Below are 25,645 nucleotides of genomic sequence, written 5' to 3' on the forward strand. Positions count from 1 at the left end.
CACCTTTACTTCTGTGCTGCTGCTGGCTGCAGCGCTGCCTTCAATGCTGGGCTGCCAACCAGCGTGCACTGCTCTCCAGCTCTGAAGGCAGCACAGAAGTAAAGATGGCAATATTGCAAGCACCCCCACAATAATCTTATGACCCCCTCCCCCCCACAATCTGCTTTTGGATTGGGACCCCCAGTTTGAGAAATGCTAGTCTCCCCCTTGAAATCTGTATCGTGTAGAGTAAAAGTACACAAAAGAACAGATTTCACAGGGGAGACTAGATTTCATGGTTTGTGATGCATTTTTCACAGCTGTGAATTTGGTAGGGCCCTAAGTATGTGTTTCAGGCAGAAACTGGGGAAGGTCATGGCATGACAGCCCACTCGTATCATTAGCACAGGCATTGCTACCAATAGTGGGACAGCCAACCTCTGTGACATTGGCACTGAGCTAATATTCTGGCTGGTATATTTTCACATGTGAAGTTCCCGTGAGACTTAGTCATGTGAAAGTGATTTGTTCTAATTGTGATGATGTTCTCTACCTGTCGTTTAAAAAAGAAAGAAAAAAGTGAGAGAAATGTACTGCCTGTGTGTTATTACACTGGATTCTGCATTGGCCATATAGAACCAATGGTTTAGGCATGTAACTTAAAAATAGCCATTCCCGTAAAGGTTTTACATTGTTTAACCTTTTTATTTGCATTAATTCTGAATCTTTCTAACATACAAAGAACATTTACTCCATCTTTTTCTAAATAAGATGTGGATATTTAAATTTCCTGACACACTTTTTGCTTGTATTTAATTCATGCCAAATGTTTTTCAGCTCCCTTGGAAGTCGCTGACTAGCATCATTGAATATTATTATATGTGGAAAACTACTGACAGATACGTACAACAGGTAATTGTATGGCTATTTCAGTATGAATGGACCTGTAATATTCTGTAATAGTCTTAAAACAATGGACTTGTACAAAAACTATTTATAAATAGTATTTTGTAGACATTTGCATATTCCTTTACCTTTTTAAAAAGACCTATTCTAAAACTATTTCTGAGATTGGGGGTTTTAAAATACCTAATTTGGTCTGATCTGGTTTTGCTGCAGTTTCATTTTCCCAGCTTTAGTTATCAGTCTAAAAGGTGTTTAACAGGGTTGAACAGTTGCATGTTTAAAATAAAGTGCTTTGTTCCCAGAGCAATTGTACATTTAATAAAAAAAAAAAAAAAAAATTCTAAAATGATGAAATTTTTCATCATATGCATTATCCTTTGAGACTTTTATTTTAAATGGCTGAACGAGGCATTTTATGAGCGAGGTCACATAAGGCAACGCTGAAGAGGAGGGAAAAGGCTATCCACAGTGCTCTGCTTTAGTTCATCTAACTGTCTCATGAAGTGCAATTATTTCGCCTTCCATAGCTGCTGTTATGGGTGCTGTTTTGTCGTTTTGATTTTAAGATGTTGATGAGCAAGGAAGTAAGTTCTTGTATCAAAACTGAAGCCATGTCTTTCTGTTACGGTTTGTCTTTACCGCACAGAAGTAACAGCGAAGAATATACATGAGGCCAAATTCTGAGCAAGAGTCAGAGCTTGTACGAAAGAGCTTTGCTCTGCTTAGACAGGTTGCAGGTCTGAAGGATGGAATCTTCGACATGTTTAGTTTTCTGCATAACTGAGCTGTGGCTTCTGCTCTGGCGCATGGGGTAGGGGAGTAGGCTGCGGCTTTCTTTAGTTCTGTGTTTTTGGCCCAGTGGTTCTGTGCTGTTGACCAGATGCACTGGCCACCCCCTGCCCCACGGTTCTTCATGTTCCATGAAAAGCTCAATGGCACACAATGAATGTGAACATAAGAAGAACATAAGAATGGCCATACTGGGTCAGACCAAAGATCCATCCAGCCCAGTATCCTGGTTTCCAACAGTGCCAGTGCCAGGTTTCCCAGAGGGAGTGAATCTAACAGGTAATGATCAAGTGATCTCTCTCCTCCCATCCACCTCCACCCTCTGACAAACAGAGGCTAGGGTCAACATTCCTTACCCATCCTGGCTAAGAGCCATTAATGGACTTAACCTCCATGAATTTATCTAGTTCACTTTTAAACCCTGTTATAGTCCTAGCCTTCACAGCTTGACTGTGTGCTGTATGAAGAAGGACTTCCTTTTATTTGTTTTAAACCTGCTACCCATTAATTTCATTTGGTGGCCCTTAGTTCTTATATTATGGGAACAAGTAAATAACTTTTCCTTATTCACTTTCTCTGCACCACTCATGATTTTATATACCTCTACCTTTATATACCCCACTTAGTCTCCTCTTTTCTAAGCTGAAAAGTCTTAGCCTCTGTAATCTCTCCTCATATGGGACCCATTCCAAGCCCCTAATCATTTTAGTTGCCCTTTTCTGAACCTTTTCTAATGCCAGTATACCTTTTTTGAGATGAGGAGACCACATCTGTATGTAGTATTCAATATGTGGGCGTACTATGGCTTTATATAAAGGCAATAAGATAATCTCTGTCTTATTCTCTATCCCTTTTTTAGTGATTCCTAACATCCTGTTTGCTTTTTTGACTGCTGCTGCACCCTGCGTTGACATCTTCAGAGAACTATCCACGGTTACTCCAAGATCTCTTTCCTGATTAGTTGTAGCTAAATTAGCCTCCATCATATTATATGTATAGTTGGGGTTATTTTTTCCAGTGTGCATTACTTTATCCACATTAAATTTCATTTGCCATTTTGTTGCCCAGTCACTTAGTTTTGTGAGATCTTTTTGAAGTTCTTCAGTCTGCTTTGGTCTTAACTATCTTGAGCAGTTTAGTATCATCTGCAAACTTTGCCACCTCACTGTTTACCCCTTTCTCCAGATCAACTTATTCATAAGTTGAATAGGATTGGTCCTAGGACCGACCCTTGGGGAACACCACTAGTTACCCCTCTCCATTCTGAAAATTTACCATTTATTCCCACCCTTTGTTCCCTGTCTTTTAACCAGTTCTCAATCCATGAAAGGATCTTCCCTTTTTATCCCATGACAACTTAATTTACGCAAGAGCCTTTGGTGAGGGACCTTGTCAAAGGCTTTTTGGAAATCTAAGTACACTATGTCCACTGGATCTCCCTTGTCCACATGTTTGTTGACCCCTTGAAAGAACTCTAATAGATTAGTAAGACATGATTTCCCTTTACAGAAAACATCTTGACTTTTGCGCAACAATTTATGTTCTTCTATGTGTCTGACAATTTTATTCTTTACTATTGTTTCAACCAATTTAGGTACTGATGTTAGACTTACCGGTCTGTAATTGCCAGGATCACCTATAGAGCCCTTTTTAAATACTGGCGTTTCATTAGCTATTTTTTAGTCATTGGATACAGAAGCTGATTTAAAGGACAGGTTACAAGCCATAGTTAATAGTTCCGCAATTTCACATTTGAGTTCTTTCAGAACTCTTGGGTGAATGCCATCTGGTCCCGGTGACTTGTTACTGTTAAGTTTCTCAATTAATTCCAAAACCTCCTCTAGTGACACTTCAATCTGTGACAATTCCTCAGATTTGTAACCTACAAAGGACAGCTCAGGTTTGGGAATCTCCCCAAAATCCTCAGCCATGAAGACTGAAGCAAAGAATTCATTTAGTTTCTCCGCAATGACTTTATCATCTTTAAGTTCTCCTTCTGTATCTTGATCATCCAGGGGCCCCACTGGTTGTCTAGCAGGCTTCCTGCTTCTGATGTACTTTAAAAACATTTTGTTATTACCTTTTGAGTTTTTGACTATTTGTTCTTCAAACTCCTTTTTGTCTTTTCTTAATACATTTTTACACTTAATTTGGCAGTGTTTATGCTCCTTTCTATTTACCTCACTAGGATTTGACTTCCACTTTTTAAAAGATGCCTCTTTATCTCTCACTGCTTCTTTTACATGGTTGTTAAGCCACGGTGGCTCTTTTTTAGTTCTTTTACTGTGTTTTTTAATTTGGGGTATACATTTAAGTTGGGCCTCTATTATGGTGTCTTTGAAAAGTGTCTATGCAGCTTGAAGGGATTTCACTCTAGTCTCTACCTTTTAACTTCTGTTTAACTAACCTCCTCATTTTTGCATAGTTCCCCTTTCTGAAATTAAATGCCAGTGTTGGGCTGCTGAGGTGTTCTTCCCACCACAGGAATGTTAAATGTTGTTATATTATGGTCACTATTTCCAAGCAGTCCTGTTATAGTTACCTCTTGGACCCGATCCTGCGCTCCACTCAGGACTAAATCAAGATTTGCCTCTCCCCTTGTGGGTTCTTGTACCACCTGCTTTGAGAAGCAGTCATTTAAAGTATCGAGAAATTTTGTGTCTGCATTTCGTCCTGAGGTGACATGTACCCAGTAAATACGGGGATAATTGAAATACCCCACTATTATTGAGTTCTTTATTTTGATAGCTTCTCTAATCTCCACCAGCATTTCATCGTCACTATCACTGTTCTTGTTCAGATGGTCGATAATAGATCATTACTGTTACATTCTTATTAGAGCATGGAATTACTATCCATAGAGATTCTGTGGAACATGAAGAAAAAAATCTTAAATGAATCTACATTTGATTCTACATTTTCTTTCACATTGCCATTCTCCCTCCCCCCCCCCCCCCCCGCCGCCCCCCACAACCTTTTTCTGCCCTTCTCTCTAGGGAGCAATGTTATATACCTAAGCGTATAAGATTAACATTAGCTTTAGTAAATAAGAATGTAAAATGCTAAATTGCTTTTTCATTTTTCATGCATCTGGCCGTCATTCCCCCAAATTTAGGTTATACATAAAATAGTATGTATAATTATTTCATATAAGAATGCATATGATCCCTTCAGTAAATAAAGAAGGAAAACTTGGTAAAATGTCATTCCCACACAACCCCAACGCCAGTACTGAAATTTAGCTACCACATACTGCTTATTTCTCTCTTTTGTATTATCCTCTGTGTAGGCTCAGGTTTGGGGGGGTTTTGTGGGGGTGTTGTTTCCCTCTTCCCCCTGCAAATGCCCTTAAGATTTATGGGTTGCTGTGGTGCCGCTTCTCTTCCTTTACCTAGTTTTTCTCTCTTGCTCTGGTGAGCTAATGCTTAGGGATTGTGAGGGGAGCCCTTTTTCTTTTTGCCCACCCGTGAGGGGGGAGTGTGTGAGAGAGAGAGAGACTCATGGTTGTGTCAGTTTTTATCATTTTAGCTATTCTGTGGTCTTAAGTCTCACACCAGTTTTTGTACAGAAATTGTATAAAATTTGTACCTATGACGTTTATTAAAGAACAATGTTTTCTTCTTCCAGTATTCTGCAATTACTGTAGTACATTCCTTGAAAAGAGAGGGTTTTCATAGTGACTTTACCTTCTCCTAGAGAGATGAGAAAATTAGATCTATTTGAGCATGTTCTCCAGGCCTTCCTTCTGTTCAGAGGATTTTAAAATTTACTTTTATTTTATTTTGCCATAGCATCAGAGGGTTTCCACTGTGACATCTGCCCCTGATTATGCCTTAGTTTCTCAGTGCATAGTGCCAAGAGGATCTGTTTCATTCAAGGACATGGCACTGATCCCACAATCCTACTTTTAAGTTGTGATTTTCTGAACTGAATCGTAATACTCTACTAAGTTGAATCTCTGAGCCAAAAATGAATTCGTGTCTCTTCTTTCTGTTTCGTCTGTCACAATGAAATACCCTTCTTTTTCACTTCCCCACCCAAATATAAAGCTAAGACTTGTAGCTGAAAATGCATATTTATGTAGAATTTGTGATTATTTGTGATTATTTGTTATTTATTTTCAAGGTTTTTATTATTTATTTCTGTGCTTTCCAGGCAGCCTGGTTGCATGCCACAGGCCTCAAGTACAACAAATGTCCATGCAGGCCAGCTCCAAGCATTCTTCCCCACACATGTGACAGGGATGGGGGGAACTTGTAGCAAGCATCAGAAACTCATGTCCAAGGCTCTTTGAGCCTCAGCCTGTTCTCCAGTCCGCCCAAAGTTTTGGCTCCCACTGCTTTGTGGCTGGCTGCAAGGTGGACTTCAGCCATGCTTCACCAAACTCCTGCTATCTGTCTCCATAGAGCAGTGCAGGGAACAGACAGTGCAATCCAATTAACTTGCTTTTGTAGGGAAACTGGAAAGCAAGAGGCAGCTGATGAGCGGACACAGTAGGACTGGGAGATATGAAACAAAAAGTTACATATTTAACTGCAGGAAAATAGCAAGAATGCTAGATTCTCTGGTATCTTAGAAAAATGCCAAATACCACAGTTGTGGAATCCAGATGGCCCTGACTAAGATGAATGGGGCAGTTCACACCTTCAGAGCTATTTTTCCAGGCTGTGCCAACCTAGTCAGTTATACTGTGCTTACATTATCCAGATTATTTCAGGCACCATAAGGAATGAGCATTTATTTCATGAAAGACGTGATTTTAGGAGTGTAATTCTGCAGCAAGGGATGAATGCTGCAAAATTGTGAAATATATGAGCCCTCTGAATGGTAGTTTGCAGTGACAATGAAGATACTTTGTCTATTGAAAGATTTCCCAATTACCTCTCAAGGCCACCCATTTATTGGTTGATTGTCACTGCTGGTTCCCACATGTTGGGTCCCCATTTTATAACAGCACATTCACTTACTGCCACATCAGCTGGAAAGTCAGACTATAAGTATTGTTGGGTAAGGACCCATTTTTGCTGCTGCTCCTCAGCTCTGGCACTGATATGTCTGGTCTAGCTTTTGCTAAGCACTTTGTTCCTAGCACATCCCCATGTCTCTGCAGCCTACACTCTTTCTGCAAGCTGCATCTGTGTCACAGTACTTCGTGGGGTCCTGGCTGAAGAGCAGTACCTTAGTGGTTGAAGCAGTTCCTTCAGAATCATACCAAACACTGCAGCATCTATAAAATAAGCTGCTGCCATCCGTGTCAGGGCCTTTGTGTTCAGCCTGCCTCTTGAAACCTTCCTCCTGAGAAGAGACTCCAAAAGAGGAGTCTCCTTTCCCCCCAACTTATCTAGGTAGACATTGGCCCATCTAATATGGGTGTCAGGGCCAAGGCAGAGATCTGTAGAAGAACACAATAAGGTATGAGGTACTGGGAGTCCCCACCTCCATGCCAGCTTCAGCCTGCTCTTCCCTAATTCCTTACCTGGTATGGGGATAGCACTTTTTCTCTCCTCCAGAAGCCACAGGGTTTCATGGTTGAGCAACAGGTTTGTACTTCCTCTCACTACAAGAGATCTTTCAGGCAGATGAGGCCCGATTCCTGCTACCCCTCTGCCCTGGGGCACAGCCAGGTCTTCCTCCTGAAGGATATCCCAGGGCACTTCCTTGGGTGTCGGTGCCTTTCCACAGTCCATGAGAGCTAGGAGGAGGAGGAATTCTTCCTTGAGGGGGGGAAGTCCCTCCCCCATTGCAAGAGGACATCGGTGTGTTTGCCAATGAGATCTCTGGCTCTCATGGAGCAGCAGTATCTGAAGTCCTGGATATGTCTAAGACTGACACCCATAAGCAGAAACACCTGAGGAAGGGTCTGCTTCAGTTTCCAGAGAACCCTTCCTCCAAAGTTTGTTTCCCACTCCATGAGGACCTTGCAGAAGTGGTGTGGAAGTGAGCCATGGGCACAGCTGGTGTCAGCAGCAGTCAGAGCCAGATTTAGGGGCAGACGACCCAAGCAACGACCTGGAATGCTGGGCATGGAGGGCACCAAACTTCTGTTCTGGTTGTGAGGGCAAACACACAAAAAGTGATCTTTTGAACTAAAGGACTAAGGTTCAGGTTCTAAGGCTGTCACCTACTATAACACTATTTAATATTGGTCCACCCAATGTTGGTGCACAGTTCAATTTCTTGATGTTAGTACATTTCAGTTATTCTTAAAATTAAAAAGTTTCTATAAACTTAGAGAAAATTATTTTTTTATTTGCTTATATATCCCATGAATAAATACAGATTTATAGATCCTGGTGTGCAAATTTATCATTTTATATGACAGGGATAAATCGTGCATCAAAGTCATGAAATTGGCTACAAATGCAATATAAAATAAGATATTCAAAAGTTTAACAAGTGGAGCGGAGGCGCCAAAGACGCCTGGGGTGCCATTTGGTCTGTCCGCGGTGCCCTGTTTTGTACTGGGTTTTCAAATGCCTTTATGACACTTAGAGATCCCTCCTGCACTTAGTAATCTAGAAAGTCAAGATCAACTTTTCTGATGGGAGGAGCAGTCACCTCAAGGTGCCCTTTATAGAAAATTGGAATCCAGTTTCCGAGGGGAACCAGAGCTGATCACTGAATCCATTTCAGCTGGTTCTCTCATGGACCTTTGTTCAAATTACAGAATGGATTTTCTGGGCTGGCAGGATTTTTGCAAAGTTCAAGTAAACACACTGCATCTTTAACGACAACTTTTTTGGCTCCTTATAAAGAGATTTGGCAAATGTTGTCACTCTTTTGCCATCTCCTGTAGAAATTTAATTGGCTGTTTTAAAAGGAAACACTCAGTTCCTTTATAAACTTGTTTTTTATAGATGTTGTAGGAAAAGCTAGGTACTTTTTATATGTTTGAATCTCTGATATTAAATGTATACATGTAATATATGTAGACAAAGGATTCATTGAATCCTTTCAGTGACGGTGCAAGTCACTGGATACATTAACTGCAGGTTAGGCTACTGCAATAACTGCTCTTTCATCCTAACATTTCAAAAACTGCGATTTCTGACAGTGCCTGGGATGTTTCCCATGTGAACTTTATTTACTCTAAAAACACCAGTTGGCTGCTGTTGTGATTGATGGCCCGTGTGGTTTTTTTGCACGGTTATATGCATGTGCATTTATATCTTGATTGATCAAAAACTAGAGAATATTATGGTACCAAAGGGTTTAATACTTGTCACATTCACAATTTTATATCAGGTATTGCATTATGATGTGTAATCAGTCATGTGCAATGTTTTGTTTGCATGTATTATGAGGAACAAAGCCAAAGTCATAAACCTCCCCATATATGGTGATATCAGACAGTGAAAATAAGGCAGATGAAATCCCTCATTGAAGTCAATGTCAAAACTCTCATTCCTGTGAAGCCAGGTCTTTACCCAATATGCAGTGTAATTTAATTGGTGATTTCTAGAACATGCTCTTTTAGAAGATGGGGAAAAACAAAATATTTTCTGTTAACTTCCAAGATTCCATGCCTTGGTTGTGCTGTCTTGTATCATAATACTGTGGAATTTTCAGTAATAAATCATATTATTTTCTGGGGTTTCTTTTACAATATCAATCTCACAGCATCAGACATTATTTATGTTACCACATGTCCCACGAACAGCTTTTGTCTTGTCTGTATGTCTGTGAAGATAAACCAGATAGTCACAAATAAGCTATGAATGCTAGTTTCCGTATACAGCACATTCTTAAGTTTGAGAGTTATGTTGGTAGCAAATATAAACAAAATCATAATCCAGTAAATTCAACAGAATATTTTAGCAGTAACAAAGTTGCCATGCTGCTCTTATGTTCTTGGGCTGGAGTATTCAAAAGAGTCTAAAGAAGCTAGGCACCTAACTCCCATAGGTTTAATTGAAAATCGCAGCCTTGGCCTTGATTGAACAAATACATGCTCAATCAAAAGTGCTGTAGATGTGTAGTTTCATCATGTACTCATCATTATTTTCCATTTCCTGTACTCTTCTGTAATTCTCTTCGGCTTGGTCTGCACTTAAAAGTTAGGTCGAATTACTACATCAGCCAGGGCATGAAAAAACCACGCTGCAGATCAACATATCTATGCTGACCTAACCCCCAGTGTAGACACGGCTTTGTTGACAGAAAAATGCTTCTGTTGACGTAGGTACCATTGCTCGGGGAGGGGGTCTTCCTGCACCAATGGAAAAGCCCCTTCTGTCAGTGTAGGCTGCAACTAAGCTGTATAGGGTTATGCCGGCACAGCTATGGTGATGTAGCTATGCTGTTATAGTCTCTGTAGTGTAGTCATACATATTCTCCTACTAAAGTGAGCTAGAATTATGTATTTTATAACGTGAATGCTGACTCCTGGCTGTTGTGTGCACTCTCCCTTGCTCGCTCTCTCTTTAGTACTGTAAAATTAGATCTGCTGTAATATTTTTGTTGGTGTTTGTGAATTTTTTATTGAGTGGAATATACTATGCTTTAAAAATAGTAAAGAATTGCAGTGATGTTTGTTTTGAGTTATTAGGGTCTACACTTAAGGCCTCTGCGATCATACAAAAGCCAAGTGGAAGTTGTCTTTAAATAATTTGTTTGCAGTGATAAAAAATTAATAGTGTATTAAAAATACATTCATCTTTTCAATTAGAAACGTCTGAAGGCAGCTGAAGCAGAAAGTAAATTGAAACAAGTGTACATCCCAACCTAGTAAGTATAGCAAATGTTTATACTTTGTCTCTTTGATTAATGTGACCTAATGTATAGATAAAAAATGCACATACCATTGTCAGAAGACTAGTAAAAATGAAAGAAAATGGACCTGACTTGATGATGCTCTGGATATATGTAAGTGTGCTAGATAAAACAAATACATTACAGTAACTTGACAGATACTAAGATTTCGATCCTCCTATGGCTTATTGTTTACATATGATTTTGATTGTGGATGCCTATAACACACCCAGCATGATTAAGGCAAGGACTGATGATGATGCTCTCTTTGTGAGGCCCTTGTATTTAATTCATCCCTTTGTTCTTGTCCACCATTTTCCTTGAATAAGATAAATAGAAGTAAAACCAAAGAGAACTAGACTGGTTAAAATGCTGTGTGGATTGGTAATATACATAATGTGCCCTTGTTGCCATTTATAAAGCAGATTTTGCCAAGTAATCTCTTTAGAATCTGTATAGAGTGCTGTTACATATGTGAATAAATGCAACATTTCAAAGTCTAAGCAATTGTTTGTTAAACCAGATACTTCTACTTTACAATTATAGTTTTATCTTGTTGATACAGTATATTCTTAAACCAATTAGGGTGATAAGAGAAGAAAGACATTATGACCTTAAATGATAAGGCTATGGACAGCTTTAAATCCCTTCTCTGTGAACTAAGCCCTATTAACAAACTATTTTTATTTTTGTGTTTTAGCCTCATAATGTTTTTAGTTATTTAGCTTTTTGTATTTAAATTTCATGCTAAAGGTCTGTTTTTGTAAACATGTGGTTTATGGGAATGAGCAATAATTCATGTCTTTCACATTAATGATTTCCTCAGAGCTGTGGGACTAGCAAGGGTTAGGGGCAAAATTCTCCTTTAAACTCCGCACCACTATGTTCTACTTTCCACATGTGTATGGATTTCCTATTGACATAAATGGTAATTCTGCACATGTGCAGAGAACAGAATACCGGGAAAAAGTGTGACCTCTGTAAAGTCCTGTGTAAATTACATACAGTACAATTTCATTTTATATAGTGTCTTTCATGCAAACTCTCATCCAAGGCAGTTTTAATAGTACAAGGTAGCGGATAGACTGCAATAGATTTTAGCTTTTAATGAATCCAACCTTTAGAAAATGTCTCAGTGGGTGTTATTTAAAGCCTAAACCAATACTAATAAAATAAAAGTTTAAAAATTATGTTAATAATTTTGGATGATGGATCATTTATGACATCCTAAAGTCAGAGCAGTATTCTGGGAATAATCATATGAGTGTGCAATCATTAGCAGTTGGTATTCGTAGCGCAATTATTTTACCGTTGATGGTTTTGGCAGGTAAATAATAAAAATAAATAATTAGCACTTACATAATGCTTTCACATTCAACATCCTTGCAGCATATTTATTGAAGTCAATACAGAGACGTGTAGGTTGCACCTTGGATGTGTAGCTTTGAGCCCTTTCGCACTGCGGGAGAGTATTGACCCTAAGGGAAAGTAGGCAGTGTTCCCTCATGGGAACTGTCATACTGGATCAGATTTAGGATTGGTTTAGTCCAGTATCCTGTTTCTGACAGTGGTCAGTAACCAGTGCATCAGAAGAAGCTGCAGGAACACCAAAGTGGATAAATATGAGGTAGCTGTAGTACGGTTGCCTGGTTTGTGGGGTATTCTGGTCCTGTATAGCTCCCCTAGTACATGGGAGGTAGTTGCCAGATCCCACCACTCTAAGGGTATGTCTACACTATGAAATTAGGTCAAATTTATAGAAGTCGGTTTTTTAGAAATCGGTTTTATATATTCGAGTGTGTGTGTCCCCACGGAAAATGCTCTAAGTGCATTAAGTGCATTAACTCGGCGGAGTACTTCCACAGTACCGAGGCAAGCGTCGACTTCCGGAGCGTTGCACTGTGGGTAGCTATCCCACAGTTCCTGCAGTCTCCGCTGCCCATTGGAATTCTGGGTTGAGATCCCAATGCCTGATGGGGCTAAAACATTGTCGCGGGTGATTCTGGGTACATATCGTCAGGCCCCCGTTCCCTCCCTCCCTCCGTGAAAGCAGCAGCAGACAATCGTTTCGCGCCTTTTTTCTTGAGTTACCTGTGCAGACGCCATACCACGGCAAGCATGGAGCCCGCTCAGATAACCGTCACCGTATGTCTCCTGGGTGCTGGCAGACACGGTACTGCATTGCTACACAGTAGCAGCAACCCCTTGCCTTGTGGCAGCAGACGGTACAATAGGACTCGTAGCCGTCATCGTCATGTCCGAGGTGCTCCTGGCCACATCGGCCAGGAGCGCCTGGGCAGACATGGGCGCAGGGACTAAATTTGGAGTGACTTGACCAGGTCATTCTCTTTAGTCCTGCAGTCAGTCCTATTGAACCATCTTATGGTGAGCAGGCAGGTGATACGGATTGCTAGCAGTCCTATTGTACCATCTTCTGCTGGGCAGGCAAGTGATGAGGTTGGCTAGCAGTCCTATTGTACCATCTTCTGCTGAGCAGCCATGAGATGTGGATGGCTTGCAGTCCTCCTGCACCATCTGCTGCCAGCCAAAGATGTAAAAGATAGATGGAGTGGATCAAAACAAGAAATAGACCAGATTTGTGTTGTACTCATTTGCTTCTCCCCCCCCCGCCCCATTTAGGGGACTCATTCCTCTAGGTCACACTGCAGTCACTCACAGAGAAGATGCAGCGAGGTAAATCTAGCCATGTATCAATCAGAGGCCAGACCAACCTGCTTGTTCCAATAAGAACAATTACTTGGTGCACCATTTCTTATTGGAACCCTCTGTGAACTCCTGCCTGAAATACTCCTTGATGTAAAGCCACCCCCTTAGTTGATTTTAATTCCCCGTAAGCCAACCCTGTAAGCCATGTCGTCAGTCGCCCCTCCCTCCGTCAGAGCAATGGCAGACAATTGTTCCGCGCCTTTTTTCTGTGCAGACGCTATACCAAGGCAAGTATGGAGGCCGCTCAGCTCACTTTGGCAATTAGGAGCACATTAAACACCACACGCATTATCCAGCAGTATATGCAGTACCAGAACCTGGCAGAGCCATACCGGGCAAGGAGGCGACGTCAGCGCGGTCACGTGAGTGATCAGGACATGGACACAGATTTCTCTGAAAGCATGGGCCCTGCTAATGGGGCAGGTTCATGTGGTGGAATGCCGATTCTGGGCTTGGGAAACAAGCACAGACTGGTGGGACCACATAGTGTTGCAGGTCTGGGACGATTCCCAGTGGCTGCGAAACTTTCACATGCGTAAGGGCACTTTCGTGGAACTTCGTGACTTGCTTTCCCCTGCCCTGAAGCGCATGAATACCAAGATGAGAGCAGCCCTCACAGTTGAGAAGCGAGTGGCAATAGCCCTGTGGAAGCTTGCAACGCCAGACAGCTACTGGTCAGTTGGGAATCAATTTGGAGTGGGCAAATCTACTGTGGGGGCTGCGGTGATGCAAGTAGCCCACGCAATCAAAGATCTGCTGATATCCAGGGTAATGACCCTGGGAAATGTGCAGGTCATAGTGGATGGCTTTGTTGCATTGGGATTCCCTAACTGTGGTGGGGCCATAGACGGAACCCATATCCCTATCTTGGCACCGGAGCACCAAGCCGCCGAGTACATAAACCGCAAGGGGTACTTTTCGATAGTGCTGCAAGCTCTGGTGGATCACAAGGGACGTTTCACCAACATCAACGTGGGATGGCCGGGAAAGGTACATGACGCTCGCATCTTCAGGAACTCTGGTCTGTTTCAAAAGCTGCAGGAAGGGACTTTATTCCCAGACCAGAAAATAACTGTTGGGGATGTTGAAATGCCTATATGTATCCTTGGGGACCCAGCCTACCCTTTAATGCCATGGCTCATGAAGCCATACATAGGTAGCCTGGACAGTAGTCAGGAGCTGTTCAACTACAGGCTGAGCAAGTGCAGAATGGTGGTAGAATGTGCATTTGGACGTTTAAAGGCGCGCTGGCGCAGTTTACTGACTCGCTTAGACCTCAGCGAAACCAATATTGCCACTGTTGTTACTGCTTGCTGTGGGCTCCACAATACCTGTGAGAGTAAGGGGGAGACGTTTATGGCGGGGTGGGAGGTTGAGGCAAATCGCCTGGCTGCTGGTTACGTGCAGCCAGACACCAGGGCAGTTAGAAGAGCACAGGAGGGCGTGGTACGCATCAGAGAAGCTTTGAAAGCCAGTTTCATGACTGGACAGGCTACGGTGTGAAAGTTCTGTTTGTTTCTTCTTGATGGAAACCCCCCGCCCCTTGGTTCGCTCTACTTCCCTGTAAGCTAACCACCCTCCCCTCCTCCCTTCGATCACCGCTTGCAGAAGCAATAAAGTCATTGTTGCTTCACAGTCATGCATTCTTTATTCTTTCATCACACAAATAGGGGGATGACTACCAAGGCAGCCCAGGAGGGGTGGTGGAGGAGGGAAGGAAAATGCCACACAGCACTTCAAAATTTATTGAATGCCAGCCTTCTGTTTTTTGGGCAATCCTCTGTGGTGGAGTGGCTGGTTGGCCGGAGGCCCCCCCATCGTGTTCTTGGGCGTCTGGGTGTGGAGGCTATGGAACTTGGGGAGGAGGGTGGTTGGTTACACAGGGGCTGTAGCGGCAGTCGGTGCTCCAGCTGCCTTTGCTGCAGCTCAACCATACACTGGAGCATATTGGTTTGATCCTCCAGCAGCCTCAGCATTGAATCCTGCCTCCTCTCATGCTGCCACCACATTTGAGCTTCAGCCCTGTCTTCAGCCCGCCACCTCTCCTCCCGGTCATTTTGTGCTTTCCTGCACTCTGACATTATTTGCCTCCATGCATTCGTCTGTGCTCTGTCAGTGTGGGAGGACAGCATGAGCTCAGAGAACATTTCATCACGAGTGTGTTTGTTTTTTTTTTCTTTCTAATCTTCACTAGCCTCTGGGAAGGAGAAGATCCTGTGATTATTGAAACACATGCAGCTGGTGGAGAAAAAAAGAGGGACAGCGGTATTTAAAAAGACACATTTTATAAAACAGTGGCTACACTCTTTTTCAGGGTAAACCTTGCTGTTAACATTACATACATAGCACATGTGCTTTCGTTACAAGGTCGCATTTTGCCTCCCCCCACCGTGTGGCTACCCCCTCAACCCTTCCCCCGCCCCATGGCTAACAGTGGGAAACATTTCTGTTCAGCCACAGGCAAACAGCCCAGCAGGAACGGGCACCTCTGAGTGTCCCCTGAAGAAAAGCACCCTATTTCAACCAGGTGACCATGAATGATATCTCACTCTCCTGAGGATAACACAGAGATAAAGAATGGATGTTGTTTGAATGCCAGCAAACATACACTGCAATGCTTTGTTGTACAATGATTCCCGAGTATGTGCTACTGGCCTGGAGTGGTAAAGTATCCTACCATGGAGGACGCAATAAGGCTGCCCTCCCCAGAAACCTTTTGCAAAGGCTTTGGGAGTACATCCAGGAGAGCTGCGAATACCCGGGCAAATTAATCCTTTCACGTGCTTGCTTTTAAACCATGTCTAGTATTTTAAAAGGTACACTCACTGGAGGTCCCTTCTCCACCTGCCGGGTCCAGGAGGCAGCCTTGGGTGGGTTCGGGGGGGTACTGGCTCCAGGTCCAGGGTGAGAAACAGTTCCTGGCTGTCGGGAAAACCAGTTTCTCTGCTTGCTTTCTGTGAGCTATCTACAACCTCATCATCTTCTTCGTCCCCAAAACCTGCTTCCATGTTGCCTCCATCTCCATTGAAGGAGTCAAACAACACGGCTGGGGTAGTGGTGGCTGAACCCCCGAAAATGGCATGCAGCTCATCATAGAAGCGGCATGTTTGGGGCTCTGACCCGGAGCGGCCGTTCACCCCTCTGGTTTTCTGGTAGGCTTGCCTCAGCTCTTCCAGTTTCACGCGGCACTGCTTCAGGTCCCTGTTCTGGCCTCTGTCCTTCATGCCCTGGGAGATTTTGACACAGGTTTTGGCATTTTGAAAACTGGAACGGAGTTCTGATAGCACGGATTCCTCTCCCCATACAGCGATCAGATCCTGTACCTCCAGTTCAGTCCATGCTGGAGCTCTTTTGCAATTCTGGGACTCCATCATGGTCACCTCTGCTGATTGAGCTCTGCATGGTCACCTGGAGCTTGCCACGCTGGCCAAACAGGAAATGAGATTCAAAAGTTTGCGGTTCTTTTCCTGTCTACCTGGCCAGTGCATCTGAGTTGAGAGTGCTGTCCAGAGTGATCACAATGGAGCACTCTGGGATAGCTCCCGGAGGCCAATACCGTTGAATTGTGTCCACAGTACCCCAGATTTGACCCGATTTAAGCGCTAATCAACTTGTCAGGGGTGGGGTAAGGAAATCGATTTTAAAGCCCTTTAAGTTGAAAAAAAGGGCTTCATCGTGTGGATGGGTGCAGGTTTACACCGATTTAACGCTGCTAAATTCGACCTAAAGTCCTAGTGTAGACCAGGGCTAAGCTCTTTCCAGTGACTTCAGTAGTAGTTCGGTGCTGAGAGGGGGTGTGAGAGCCAAAACACTAACACTGGTTTATGGCCTAATCCTTCAGTCCTTACTCAGGAAAAACGTGTTGAAATCAATGGGAATATTGCTTGAACAAAGAACTACTAAATCAGGCCCTAAATTTCTTTGCTTCATGCCCTTCTCCTCAGCGAATTTACTTTACTTTAAACTAATAAAAGGTTGGAATTTTTTGCTCCTCCCCACAAATGTAGTTAAGAGCAGAATCTTCTTTTTTACTTAATTGGTATATGCTCGTGTAATGACACGTTCACTCCATCAGAAATGTACTTCCTGGTTAGAATACCATCTTTTTTATTTCAGACAAGGTGGGGAAGTAATATTTTTTTATTGGACCAACTTCTGTTGCTGAAAGAGACAAGCTTTTGAGCTTCACAGAGCTCTTCAGATCCGGGGAAAGTAATCGGAATGTCACAGCTAAATACAAGGTGGAATTGGCGACTCGTGGGAGGCACAAAAAGAGGATACCAGTTAAGGGGGGGGGCACATGACTGCCCCATATGACCCCCACACATGACTCCTTCCCGCTCGGGGCCACCACAATCTCCCTGTCCGCTCCCCATTCCACGTTACCTTGGGAGGGTGGGCTCTGTCTTCCCGCTGCGCTGGTTCCCCTGGTATGTTCGGCTGCAGCCCCAGAGCCTCTCCTGGACACTGCCTGGTGCAGCACCGAAGCTGCCTGGGAGAGCACCCGGTCGCGGCAGCAGCGGGCTGCCCTCCTCCCACTCTCAGCTTCTGGGGACAGCGGCCAAGCAAGTCAGAGTCCTCCGCACCATGCTCAGAGTTGGCTCCTGTCCCCAGAAGCTGAGGGTGGGAGGAGGGCAGCCTGCTGCTGCCGCAGCCAGGTATTCTCCCAGTCAGCCACTGCGCTGGACCAGGCAGCATCCTAGGTCGCATGGCTGGAAGAGGCTGTGGCCCCGCCCCTTCCTCTCCCCACCTGGGCCGGCTGCTGTAGGGGCACATAGGCTGACCAGACAGCAAGTATGAAAAATCGGGACAGGGTGGGTGGGTAATAGGCACCTATATAAGACAAAGCCCCAAATATCGGGACTGTCCCTATAAAATCGGGACATCTGGTCACCTAGGGGCACTTGACCCTTTGTGCCCCACCCATGAGTTGCCCCTTTTGCAGTCATAGGGCAAAGGAGGGTTAGTGAGTTACAGATTGTTTGTTTTGATACATAAAACCAGTGTCTCTGAGTCCATGATTTTTAGAGTTTAGCGAAGTTATGAATTTAAGCTCCTAGGGTTGTCTTTTGAAAGTGCTGTGCAGGTTTCCTTTGTGGATGAGGGCTGAGAGGTCAGATATGGAGTGATCGCTTTGCGACTCTGTTCCATCGGGTGTTCTGCTGTGACGTTGGGAGTACCTTTCCCAGACCTGAAGAAGAGCTTTGTGTAGCTCGGAAGCTTGTCTCTCTTTACAAGCAGAAGTTCGTTCAATAAAAGGTATTATCTCAGGCCCCTTATCTCTCTCATAGCTTGGAACTAGCACAGCAACACCCTACAAACAATAGCTTTCAGTTTTATTTTTAAATGTTCCTTATTTTGAGTTTAGCGTTTGGTGTATGCATTAATAATTTTTTCTTTGTGAACGTTTTGTGCCTTTTCTTAGTACAATATTAGGTTGAATAAGAGAGAGAATTTTATTTCTGCTTTGGCAAGTAGGTCTGTGCGAGGCTACCCATTTTCACATGTAAAAATGAAAGACGGGCAGACTGGTTCAATAATAATAATGCTGCTTAGCTCTTATATACCGCTTTTTTATCAACAAAATAATAACAAATCCCCTTATGCTTTTATGTAAATTGGTTTGGTAAATTGGCCTTCTCCAAACAAGCCCTTGTTTACTTCCCTCCCCACTCCACATCCCAAAATTATTTTACACATGCCAGTCATTTTTGGACCCTGTCTATTAGAATCCACTTTTTAAACTCGGTACTGCTTTAGGGCTTCCTCTATATATTTAAATTGTGTGCTTTCTGGCGCTTTAGAGGTCCACTGTGCACTCGAGACTACAGTTATTGGGAAGTCCCCAAGCAGCACAAGGTTTAAAGAAAAGAGCAGAGGTACTCAGCAAAGAACCTTCTGCTGCTGGAAGAAAGAACAGGTCTGTTTCTACCATCCTCTGCTCCTTTGGCTACTATGGCCAGTTGGGAGAGCAAATTAGATCATCAAAGATATTGAGAGCGAATGTCTCTTTCATTGCTAGCAAAAACAGATTTTTGCTGGTAATTCAGGAATTTAGTCATTTCCACTATTCAGTGGACTTTGGGGTTTGTGGGTGGTGAAACTATATGAAATGTGTCACTTTTACAGGTTATAAATCTTCACACATTTGTCGCAGTGGAAAATTCACCATTTTTTTTTTCAGCACAGCCTTGTCTTGATGTGTGAAGATAAATTTTGGTTTTCTGGAAAAACATTTGTTTTCTGTGCAGTGGGATATCTCCAAAGCATTATGTGTTGCAGGGAGGCTAAATGCACTATGTAGAACTCAGTGATGACCTGTGTTCCAGCATTTTACATGTAGACCTTAGTCTTGCAAAGGCTTTCATCAGCTGTTTATATAATCAGCTTGTTTTTGTCTGTAAGCTAAACAATTTATTAGAGAAACATAGAAATAAATTTTGTTACTCAGAAGAATTTGTTACAGATGGTGTAGTTCATAAACCAGAAACATAGAATGAAATCTTGCTCATGTTAATTAACTGGTTATTAAAATATTTTCTGAGAGATTACTTTTTATTTTATTTAAAGCAACAAACCAAATCCCAATCAACTATCCAGCAACAGCGGGAAACCAGGTGCAGTGAATGGAGCTATGGGAGCATCTTATCAGGCACAGACCTCACTAATAGGCCGGGCTTGTGAAAGTTGCTATGGTAAGTAAGATTTTTTTTGTGTGTGTGAGTTTTAAGAGTGCAGATGTCATCTGAACATTTGTGGCGCGTTTTTTTGCCAGTATTAATTTGCACCCTTTGATAAAACAGATGCATTTGTTGAATCTGTTACCACATTCCAAGCAAAGTGTAGGTTGATTTCTTTTTGATAGTTAGAATTGAGAAATGCTGCATATTTAACTCTTAAATCCGAACTACACCACTATAATAGATTAACTTCAATATTTTAGACCAAGTTTATGACCTATTTAAAAACTGTAATAGTTGGATGGATTGGGAGCTGGACTCAAGGTAATGTGCTGGACTTGGTACAGTGATCTTTTCTCTTTGGAGCTCTGTATTCAAATCCTGACTTTAGTCACAAGTGCAAATGCATTTTGTGAGTTTAGGATGGTCCCTAGTGGACTTTTCTATATAGCAAACCTCACCACAGAACTTGGCACAAATGAGAGAGAATATGACAAAATTTGGGACAGGTAGTGGTCTCAGCTCAAAAGAGATTGAGGACTTAAAAAGAGATGAGATATATTTTTAGAGTTGTGACTAAGCTTATATAAAAAGTGCCCTCACTGTTCACCTCTCTATCATGAACACCAAATGCAATTTTAACAATATTCCATACAGAAAGCAAAATTAAATATATGGTTGACTGTCTTCCAGATGGGAGATTTCTCTGTGCAAAGCTCTTCATTTAGGCCAGTTTATAGGTCTACTCAAAAGTAGATTTAATGGGGGCTGGGATCAGGTCCATAAACATTAGTTTTGTATGATACATTAAAAAAACAAAAGTTTTGACCTATTCTGGGTTCAGGGGCATTGTTTTCTTTTACTTCATTGAAAACGGAGGAAATAAATTAGTCTTTTCCTAATGTTTAGGGATCTCAAGTTCAAAACTGATAGGGAAGTTGATTATTTTTTCCCTTAAATTTTTTTTAATTGTTTTTTAAGACCTCTAAATCACCTTAAAATAAGTTCTGTTTTTTACTCTGATAGATTTGTAGTACTTCTTTTAATAATGCTCGAGGAATAGTAATAGCATATAGTGTTCTTAAATTTATTATATGTAATGCAACATACATCAATTCAGCTGTATTTTTTCTCATTCTTAGCCACACAGTCTCATCAGTGGTATTCTTGGGGTCCCCCTAACATGCAGTGTAGATTGTGTGCATCTTGCTGGATTTATTGGAAGAAATATGGTGGCCTAAAAATGCCAACTCAGACAGAAGAAGAGAAACTATCTCCCTGTCAAACCACAGAGGTAGGATTATGTAGGCAAATGTTTCTGCTATAAATATGACACGTTTCTCAGAAGTTACTGTGATTTTAAAATGTGGCATGTAATGTTTCTTGAGCCTGTGCTGAGAAACGGAACATTTTATACTTTTTGTGGTATTGAGTTTATTAATATTTATTTCGGGTTTGACTGTGCTCAGTGCTTTACAAAACACAGAGTGAGACTTAGGGTTTTACTGGCCCATTATGTTTTACAGTCTAAAGGACCAGGACAGCAAACATTTACTCCTTTGTATAAAGTTACTCCCTTGCAAAATCCACCCCATGGTACTCAGTGGAACCTGAGTGAAAGTCACATCTGAGCAGAGATCCAGCACAAGATTTATGCATTGCTGAAGTCTGCTTTTGAAGTCTTTAATGAATGGTGCATAGGCCTTGAGCTGTCTTTTTACAGAGATTAATTTCACCCTCCAACTTTCCTTGTGACTAGGGTCCTAAATTAAAAAAAATAAAAAGTCCTCCTTCATGCATCTCTGGTGGGTGACCAATGTCACCTTATCAATCAAATGGTGTTGGTATCTATAAAATGCCAAAACTCAGATCTTTTTATATGGTATTTCCTATTCCTATCATTAGTCCTCTGGACTTCTCCAAATTTTGAGTGAATTCTGTGTGGTTATTTCTGATGCTTAAATACAAGCAAAATGACCTACAGTGTTTCTTCTTCAATTGTGTGGGGAAATACGCTAATTTCTTCATTTCTCTCTCAATTTTGGTAATTTTATTGTCTTTTGTTATATTTCACCATTGGTAACAGGATTTTTGGTAGCTGTTTGAGACTCTTGTGGTGGTTTTTGTTGCGTTTTAGTTGCGTGTATTTTATGATTTTTTACAGGATCCCCGTATTAGAACTCATATGTCACGCCAGGCTACACAGGGTACGCCAGTCCGTAACACTGGTAGTCCAAAGTCTGCGGTGAAAACGCGCCAAGCCTTCTTCCTTCACACGACGTGTTTGACAAAACTTGCCCGTCAGGTCTGCAAAAATACCCTCCGGTTGCGGCAGGCAGCAAGACGTCCCTTTGTCCCTATTAACTGTGCTGCCATTAGGGCAGAATGTAAGATGTTTTTAAATTCCTAGCTTAATGTGCTGTGCTTCCAACCATTTTCTGTCTTTCATTTTATTTTCTTTTTCAATAAACATTTCTTGTCTACACCTCTTTTTTTTGTTTTGTTTTTTTTTTCCCTCCAAGATCTAAGTTTACATTTGTCCAGTGTATCACCAACACATTTAGACAAAGACTATCTGTTAAGGAAAGATTTCAAGCCAGTTTTATGAATGAAGTGGGTATTGAAAAGGGGATATTGCAAATGAATTAAGAAAGAGCATCATCTTCTCATCCACCTATATCACATACTGTCATAAATGTTTTTGCTAGTATCGGCAAATCTTATGGGAAACTGGTGTGCATGTTCTGTAACACACAAGCCATATTTCCTACAAGATACGGTGAAATATGAGTTTGCTTTTAAAGCATTTATTTTTTGTTTTTCACAACTAAAGATACAGGGCTAGATTCTGCTACTCTTACTCAATTTGATTTCAGTTGGACTATTAAAGGAGTAAGGTACTGCTCATCACATAAGAAAGATGGCAGAATCTTACCTTTTATGTCCATTTAATATTTTTAAGCTCTAAAGATCATGATGGCCACACTTACTGTTTCACCAACGTTTTACTTCTTTTATCCATTCTTAAATTTCAGTTTTACACATATTTCTATACTGTTTTTGTGCTTTTTGTTTTATAAGAACACAACAAAACATAAAGAACCTTGCTGCATTAGTAACTTAATGAAAGCATATTTAGCCAGAATGAACTTAAATAGCTTTTTGGAGGTGAAAATATGAGAAATGGTTGAGAATGTTACAAATGAAAAGGTAGTAAATTAATGGCTTCTGTATGCTCCTGTGTGTTTAGAGTGCAGTCCAACATCCGCTGAAGTTACTGGATACTTCACTGGGCTTTTGATCAGGTCCTAAATGTATAATTTAACGCAGATGCCACATGACTAACTTTCTCAACTTCCATGGGACAGTATCTTCAAAGCTTGCATTTGGTGCCCCAGTATGGAATACACTACCACATCATCTCACGTAACATCAGATCTAACAGAGAAAGAGCTAATAAGATTAGGTCAGCCATCCTGGCACAGTTACTAACGTTTTTATTGAAGAGAGAATTTTTGAGAATTAGAATTGATTTTATAAGTCTAGTTATTGGATTAAGACAAAAATAAGGAATAATTTTTCCCTGGGGTTTTACACTGGGATGTTAATGTATTACTCTTCATGATAAAGAAATCATGGGTTTAAATCAATTCTTGGGTTATTTTTACTTCCTCTCCGTTTCCCACACTCCAACAGGATCCAATCCTGCAAACATCCAAAACTTGATAAGATTGCTCATGGGAGTAAAGTTACTCACCTGGGTAAGTGTTTGCATGATTGAGCCTAAGCTACAACTTCTGTTTGCTTTACTCATGTCCGTCTGACTGGGCTTGATTCTCCTTTTCCTTAAACTGATGTAAATAAGGAGCCACTCCACTAAAATCAATGGAGTTAAAAACATTGCAAGAGGAGAAGCATTCACCCATCGTGTAAATAAAGCAAGAATGATTTCGCTTTGTGCTTCAATTTTGGTAGGAGAGGCTGATGAAGGCTGAAATGTATTTACTTTTTTTTTTATCCTTAATAAAGATTACAGCAAATCACTTGAAAGATTCAAGAACCAGTAGAATAACAACTCATTGATGAGAGGAAAAAATGTCTCTCTTAAAATTGATGTAAATTGGCACCAATTTCTAAAGAAAGCCTGGGGGGGAAATTTTGCTGTAGAATTGGATTCACTTTTGATAGAGAATTTTGAACCTTTATCCCTCCTTGTTCTGATTTTATCCTCTATTTTGTGGATTTAACAGGAGCTGTAGAATTTCTTCTTGTTTGAAGAAACAAAACAAAATGGTTCTTCTCACTGTTAATCATCATCCTAGAAGGGACATTACTTTATACACAATTCAAATTTTTAAAACAAAGGAAATGAAAAGCAGAACTTCTGAAAAGGAAATAGCCGTTCTTCCATCAGACTAAGAGTGTCTTGAGTGCTTTGTTCTTTTGCCTGAAAAAGTGTCATTACAAATTAAAATCATGGCCTGAAAGATCTTTTTTGTAAACACTGACATTAGTGTTTGTTTTTACCTGAAGGACAAATTGCATCTCTGTTCTGTCTGTTATATTCTGCCACCCTGATTGGCCCTGAAAAGATTTAAAAAACCCCACAGTAACTGATTGTTTTTTTAACAGGATTTAAAAGACCATCAAATCATTTGATATAGTGGGGTTCAAAGAGTGTGTGTGTGTGTAATATTGTTTTTACATTGTATTTCTCCAATAATATCTTCTGTGCATAAGAGCATAGTACTCCTCATCCACAGATTGCTTGTCCATGGAACTGTCTTGCGCATCATTAAATCTTATCTAATAACAAATAGGCCACATAATTTTAAGTTGCGATAAAATATGAGTTTCTTGCAGTTGGTTGTTCTTCCTTACGGTGACTTATATGTGTTTCTCTGTGATAGTGCACTTGATTGATTCTTATTTTACAATTTAACAGCCTCTGTTCTGAGCCTTTGTTTCATTGTTTTTGAAAGAAACTGTAATGTCATTCACTTTTATGTGGGGGCATAGATACATTGATTAACAGCAGTTAATGTCTGTGCTGACCATGAATGAGTCACCAGCTATAATACTGAATAACACCCTTGTACGGTACTGCAGCTGTTGTGATCTTCTGAGGCACTCAAGCTAATAGCCTACTGGCCAAAGTAGCAGGTTGCTGGTGGAAAGGCATTAAAGGGCTGAAGGGTCTTGGGCTCTGGAATTTGCCTTCTCATCTTGGTTTGCCAAAGCTTGGATGTAATGACCCTTCTGACACTCTGCAAGACTCACCTGTTCATGTGATTTTATTTTTATTTGTATTGTGGTAGTGTATTGTAGTCTAGAAATTGCAACAGAGGACACTTGCTAGGCACTGTACAGACACATTAAAAAGTTTACAATTTAAACAGACACAGGTGGAGGGCAAGCAAAGGTGAAAGCCAGGTACAGAGGTAGATTGCCTGACTCCCAATTCCATGAACTGTCCACTAAACTGTACGGTTCTCTCAAGTTTCAGAGTAGCAGCTGTGTTAGTCTGTATCTGCAAAAAGAACAGGAGTACTTGTGGCACCTTAGAGACTAACCAATTTATTTGAGCATAAGAGCACGAAAGCTTATGCTCAAATAAATTTGTTAGTCTCTAAGGTGCCACAAGTACTCCTGTTCTTTTTGTTCTCTCAAGGTTTCTTTTCAGGCAGGGTGGGAATAGGCTGTGTGTGAATGGTGAGGTGAGCTTTTGCTGAGAGCTGTAAAAGAAGCCATATTTTGCTAAGGATAGCATCTGTGTAGGATCCTCGCTCCTAAGTCTTGGCTTATTGGCATAG

General features: G+C 41.4%; 1 protein-coding gene across 5 annotated transcripts in view; it reads left to right on the forward strand.

The window, feature by feature from the left end:
• MTA3 (metastasis associated 1 family member 3) overlaps nt 1–25,645 on the forward strand; it is a 196,517-nt gene that overhangs the window by 135,044 nt on the left and 35,828 nt on the right. For all 5 annotated transcript variants that reach the window (XR_012158255.1, XM_073339057.1, XM_073339058.1 and 2 more), the window contains exons 10-14: nt 817–891; nt 10,343–10,401; nt 19,723–19,847; nt 20,975–21,126; nt 21,997–22,219. Coding sequence is in view for 4 of the 5 variants with exons in the window: in XM_073339057.1 (XP_073195158.1) it covers nt 817–891; nt 10,343–10,401; nt 19,723–19,847; nt 20,975–21,126; nt 21,997–22,219 (634 nt within the window). In the remaining variant the exon portion in view is untranslated. The remainder of the gene's footprint in view (nt 1–816; nt 892–10,342; nt 10,402–19,722; nt 19,848–20,974; nt 21,127–21,996; nt 22,220–25,645) is intronic.

The sequence above is a fragment of the Lepidochelys kempii genome, chromosome 3 (assembly GCF_965140265.1).
Source record: "Lepidochelys kempii isolate rLepKem1 chromosome 3, rLepKem1.hap2, whole genome shotgun sequence".
NCBI lineage: Eukaryota > Metazoa > Chordata > Testudines > Cheloniidae > Lepidochelys > Lepidochelys kempii.